Source organism: Sinohyriopsis cumingii, chromosome 9, assembly GCF_028554795.1.
Source record: "Sinohyriopsis cumingii isolate HCF-2022 chromosome 9, ASM2855479v2, whole genome shotgun sequence".
In the NCBI taxonomy this organism is placed as follows: domain Eukaryota; kingdom Metazoa; phylum Mollusca; class Bivalvia; order Unionida; family Unionidae; genus Sinohyriopsis; species Sinohyriopsis cumingii.
Window position 1 is genome coordinate 96,426,277 of NC_142969.1, and position 6,432 is coordinate 96,432,708.

The 6,432-nt window shown below is 33.1% G+C and overlaps 1 protein-coding gene across 2 annotated transcripts in view; it reads right to left on the minus strand.

The window, feature by feature from the left end:
- LOC149792286 (charged multivesicular body protein 2b-like) overlaps positions 1–6,432 on the minus strand; it is a 28,697-nt gene extending 22,265 nt beyond the window's left edge. For both annotated transcript variants that reach the window (XR_016423541.1, XM_089970848.1), the window contains exon 1: positions 6,276–6,432. Coding sequence is in view for 1 of the 2 variants with exons in the window: in XM_089970848.1 (XP_089826974.1) it covers positions 6,276–6,309 (34 nt within the window). In the remaining variant the exon portion in view is untranslated. The remainder of the gene's footprint in view (positions 1–6,275) is intronic.

A 6,432-nucleotide genomic window follows, 5' to 3' on the forward strand; every position in this document is an offset into this window, starting at 1 on the left:
TACACATATCAAGCTGTGTTTGTGGAACAGCAGCCCATAGTTTAGCTACATATGTAAATACCTTAGTGTGTTGTCTAGTTTTAGCCGACTGCCACACTGAGGCAGGTCGTAAGTATTCGTGTATCGAAGAGAATCTATCAAAATCTGCTTGATTAGACATACGAACTCTCCAGAGGCTATTTTCAAGACCAACAATTTTTGACCTTACAATTTCTTTCCAATTATGTTTATCTGGAATTTCAGAATGATGTAAATAATCAGTTAGATACCCGAGCAAGTCAAACTTCTTTGAGGTATAATATAAATTTGAAATTAACCCGCAGCTTGACATGCATCCGCTCAGAATGAAGTGAAATAACGCAACGTTAAACACACGTTTAGTATGTACATTGTTAGGCATCAAACACAATCTGTGTAAAAACATCAATTTTCTTCTATCAATTTCGGACTGTGCTGATGTCCATCCTAGCATTCCCAGGGCAATGTCTGATCTTGTATGTATTGGAAAACCTTGTAAATGTTTGGCAAAATACCTCAGAGTTTTATCCAATAAAGCGAGGTCACTTTTTGAAATGTTACACCATAATTCACTTCCATAAAACATTGAAGGGAAAATTACCTTTTTAATTACATTTGCAGCAACCAAAGGATTTAAACCATTCGGTTTAATGCCAATACCAAACAGACCGTGAAAAGATTTTTTCCCTTTCTTGCATGCATCGAGTATTGCGTCATGCGACGTCAGCTTTGAGTTAATCCGGTGACCCAGGTGTGTTGCCGAATCGGTGACCGGCAAACATGACGGGCCAAGATACCATTTCATATTGATAAAATTCTTGTATTGGGGTCCGAAAATGATAATGTATGACTTTGTAACACTAAGCTCGAATCGCCACTTATTACTGTAGTCGTATGCTATATCTAACAGCTTTTGTAGATTGCTAGGATATATAGCCAAAAGTGAAATATCATCAGCTAGGGTTGGATTTCCCACAGCTAAGGATCCAATCTTTGCTCCAAATCCACTATTTTCTAACTGTAGCAGCAAGTCATTTATAAATATTGTGTACATCAAGGTTGACAAAACACCCCCTTGTCTCACTCCTTGGCCAATTGAGAACCAATCTGAAAATTGCCCATTTACAAGAACTTTACTCTGTAAATTTGTATACATGTTAAAAAATATCAAAAGGGATTTACCCGTAATTCCCAACGTGAATAATTTAAAAAGCAGTCCTTCGTGCCACACGGTATCAAATGCCTTTTTTGTATCAAGAAAAGCAGCAAAAACCCGTGAACCCATGTTTACATTATATTGTACTGATTGCAACAGCACAAAACTCGCTGTTGTGCAGCCTAAACCTTTTTGGTAACCATGTTGTTGTGAACTGGGTATACTAGAATTAGTATCTTTGAGCCAAGTTACCAAACGTTCATGAATAATTTTCTCAAAGGTTTTGTAGATAACAGGCAGTAAAGTAACAGGCCTGTAACTTTCGAGGGAGTTCTTTGATTTGTCCCTTTTCATAGGGTATAAAAATTTAAATTGAATACATGCATCTTCATTAAATACCTGCTTTACAGACTTATAATGGAGAAATAAAAGCAGCAAATATCAAATAACACTATGTGAAATATTGTTAGGGGTTACATTTAATGGGAAAGGGAGGCCATGTATCATTTGAAAGAAATGAATTTTACTTTCAAAGAGTTATTGTTGATAATGTTGACTCAAATTAAGGATCAATTTTTCTAAATATGGCTTATTTTATATACAAGTCAGAAAGTATACTGAAACTGTCTTTTGACAGAAGTTATTTTCCACAAATTTTCTAAAACCTTTACATCATTCTGCCCTCTACCATCTGCAAACTAATTTTATAAATGAAGTTCTTTGTCTTTCCCTTTCTTTGATTTAACAAGTGCGTGGCATTCGGTTTATTAAAATCTGCAAGTACAAGATATGCATCACATGGCGCTCTACAGTTTTGCATTTTGCATAGGGTTAGAATTTTAAATTAAAAGAATTTCTCTGGCTTTCCTCACTGGTTATACTGGCTATTTAAAAAAGACCTTGTATATCTTAGGTATAGATCAAAGAACCTTTAATTTCCTTTATTTTGGTGTATGATTGATGGGTGTAATATGGGTTATAGAGTATACAGCTTGGCCTTACTCCAGATATGCACCTTTCAAAAAAGTGCTAGCTCCCCTTGGTCATTTTCACTTCATGAACTTCAGAGGTAAATTGTATAAAAAAGATATTTTCTCCGTTTTAATAGCTGCTATGGATAGCATACTTTAGACTAATTCAGGCTGATATTTTTAGCACAAGAGAACAGTCATTTTAGTTAGCAGTATGCGTAGATCATGTACAATTTCCAAAAGTACAATATCCAAGAGAAATATCATCCACATTACATTAATGTAGCATTGTGGTATGCCAACATTCTCTCCACTGTGCATGTCTGAAATACAAACATGTTCACCTTACATACGTCACTCTCTCAAAAGTACATAATTACTGGTGAGGCCCCCTTAAAAAGGACATGGGGTTTTATTATTGTATGATAAAATTTTGATTGTATGGCTGAAACATTTAAGCCACAAGCATTAAAACAATCCTTTTGAATAATTCTCCTGTATTTCCCCCCCACAGAACAGCATTTATGAGTGTCAGAGTCTCTAACAAGTCCAGTCTCCCCCCATGATAAAAAGTGAGCTATTTTAAAAATGCACATTACATTTTGTAAACATAGCAACCAACGTTATGCTGAAAGACAAGAACATGAAACTAGCCAGAACTTTTTCTGAGATATCAACAATATATTTTACAGTTTGAAAAGGGATGAAACAGATCTGATTTATAAAGGTCAAAGGTCAAAAGGCAAAATATTTCTACTCTGAGTGAAATGACTTTCTTTTCCAGATTTACACCATATATAAATTGCTTTTAATGTACAAAGTTACAACACTATGGTCATAAACTAAGTATCCAAAAGCAAATTCAATAAATTTTGTACAACTTAACAAATAATTTAATTATCAAAGTTATAAATGAAAAAGTGAGAGGAACTTACAGTATCATAAAGTGAACCCAAAATAATCTTGATAAAGTTCTCTGAAAGTCCCAAATGAATAAAAAGTTCTATATAAATATCAAAACTGGAAATGTGCTGGTCCACCAAAAATCATGATGTCAACAAGATGGCATCATCCCAAACTCCATCAAATAATTTATAACAGTTAAAGAATAACATTATTTTCCAAGTAATGAGCACTTTCTATTTCCACTGAACATTCCAAAGAAGTATTTTTCCTCTCAAATAATATCTAAGTACAACATAAAACACAAGAAATGAGGATGACTACAAAATGTGGAATGAATCTGACTGCTAAGTTCTCTCCTTATATACACCTAATGAGTCTTATTTCATAATATGCCATACATGACAGATCACACTACTCAGTTTGCGTCAAACTTGTCTATTCATATGACCTAGCCCAACCAATGGAAAGTTACTGATTTCTTCCAGAAACATCAAAACCCCATCAGCCAATGGGAAATTATGCACCAATGTCTAATTATTAAGATTATTATTATTATTAATTGTCAATAAATACATAAGCATCTATTTATAGATCCTATATAATATGCTCTTAAAGTAACTTGTATAGGATAAGTATCATTTTGTATTGTTTCTTCAACTCTTGTATCGATATGGGTATTGATAGGGTATTGCTATATGTATCGATATGGGTATCATAATGAAAAATAACTGATACATTCATACATCAATTAATCATTTGACCCCTAACAGAGAGCTAGAACTGATTTCAAGGATGATTCATGAAAATTGTTATATCTATTAACAAATGAAGTACCCCACATACTTTCTCATTTCTCAAATACTCAGTGCTAAAGTTAATAACATCATAGCCTCTTGTTGGCCATAATTCAGCCATTTGTATACATTCTCTGGTACCTTCTTAGTCTCCTTGGTCATAATTCAGCCATTTGTATTCATTCTCTGGTACCTTCATAGTCTCTTAATCTCTTCTCTTGATCGTATATCCAACAATACCCTTTCCTGTCATCATCAAATTTCTACCATTTCGGTGGTGGTTGTGCACCACACAATCTTCTGAATATTTATCTAGAACAATATAAATATTAAACACCAACTCCAGTATAATTCTGGATTATTCGCCGAGTTGGCCAATGTAAACTTTTTTGACTGGTCAATATTAACCTGAGACTCTATACTGTTCGTTCTCATCATTAATGAAATCAATGCTTGCAGGCATTACACTGGGATACTTCCAAATGCATGCATATTGTTTTAACAATAATTACATTAATTCACTTGAAGGGTTTATGACTGGCTTAAAACCTAACCATTTTCACAACATGAGTATTTATTGTACCTCACTAATTGCAAAATATTGGTAGGCACTTAATTAACACAATAAACAGATCCATAATGTATAAAGGAAACATAAACTAACGACCACTTCCTAACCGTTACGATAGTTCTATCTAATGCCCCAACAGTTTAGAGACCGCTAAATTTTAGCAAGCTCTTCGGAAAATCTCAAACTGCAGGATATTAGATTAACATCGCTTACTAGAAACACCCACCAAAATGCGCTCAAAATTTTAAAAACACAATTATTTACATGTTTAGGTACAGTAAAACCTGTCTTGAGAGACCACTGTTATGAGAGACCACCTGTCTTGAGAGACCAGTTTCTCCATGTACAGATTTAGAGATTATATAGTGTTATAACCTGTTATGAGAGACCACCTGTCATGAGAGACCATTATGTTTTGGCAGAAGGGGTGGTCTTTCAAGACAGGTTCCACTGTATATATATATATATATATATATATATATATATATATATATATATATATATAGGTGTACACTCGAATTGCACACTCGAATATTATATGTAATTGTTTTCATAGTAAGAATAAGCCACAAAAAAACTTGTATATAAACATTTTTTATATGAATTATTTACCAATTTCTAGTGCAATTCATGTCATGTCACTCTGTCATACCTGATTGGACAGGTATGATAAATCATGAATTCGCCAGAACTCAAAATATAAGAGTAAGATTATAATTGTGAGAATACAGACTGTGTATTTACATTTTTTCAATGGAAATATCATACACTTATGTGATATAAAGATAATAAAGGTTCATCTGACAAACAAAATGAGGTAAAAGCTGTCCAATCAAGTATAACCAAGCGACTTCATTACATGAATGAAGCAAAAAATAAAAAATGTAAATAATTCCTAAAAATTTAACTTAAATCAAATTTGTTTTTTTTATCATTATTCATACACATACAAATCACAATACATTTATCTTCATGAGTGTTATGGTTAAAAAAATATGTGCATTTCAGAGTATTTTGGTTTTTTTAGTGTATTTTTTTGCATACCAGGGCCAAGCAATGTGGAATGAATTGCCCACTGAACTTAGACACAAAGACACAGTGATCACATTCAAGAAGGCTCTCAAAACTCACTTATTTTGACTGCAAGAACAAACTTAAAAACCTAATAATGTTTCCTACCTTAAATATTATCAGCACGTTTTTTAAATTATTTTCTAATTTCATGGTGTTTGTTTTTGTAATCATTTCATTATATGTTTTTTATCTATGAGGTACTGTCTAATGTTGTAAAGTGCTTAGCGCTTCTAAAGATTAGGCACTATAGAAAGTCCTCATTATTGTTATTATTTCAGTATTTCTAGTACCCAATTAGCATTAATTTCAAACTCTAAGCTAAGAAGCAGTATCAATATGGTCTGCAAATTGCAAGATATTCTTGAAATCTGGCATCCATTTCCATCCGAAAAGCGGACAGAACTGTGCTAGTGACATTGTGCATTTGGGCAGTAATATATTCCTACATGTAAGACCCTGACGCTGATATTTATGTTCTGGGCGTCAGTCCTAAAACAAAACCATCATGTGCTATGTCTTAATTGTAAGACTAGACAGTTATAGTATTATTAATACTGCGCCTCCTTCACCACAACCTTGTTTACATTGTATGACTAATTTCGTGTCTTAAAAACAAGTTCAAATTAACAAATTTTAATTTACATTTATAAACCAAGTATTTTAAAGACACTTAATTATATACCGTTTTTATAGCTGTGCGAATGAAAAACTTAAAACAATAATACTATTAAAGGGGGGAGGTAGTTTTAGATATACAGTAGTGTTTCCCTTACTAACAGACTTACCTTCAACGGTTGGTTTTTTGGCAAAAAATGACATTTTATGTTTCCAGTAACAGAATGGTGTTTCTTATGAATACTGTTCAATATATACACCTGTATTTTGAGTGTTTTGTTTGTGCTCATATGAGAGTGACAAATTCCGGAAGTATTTGCTATCGAA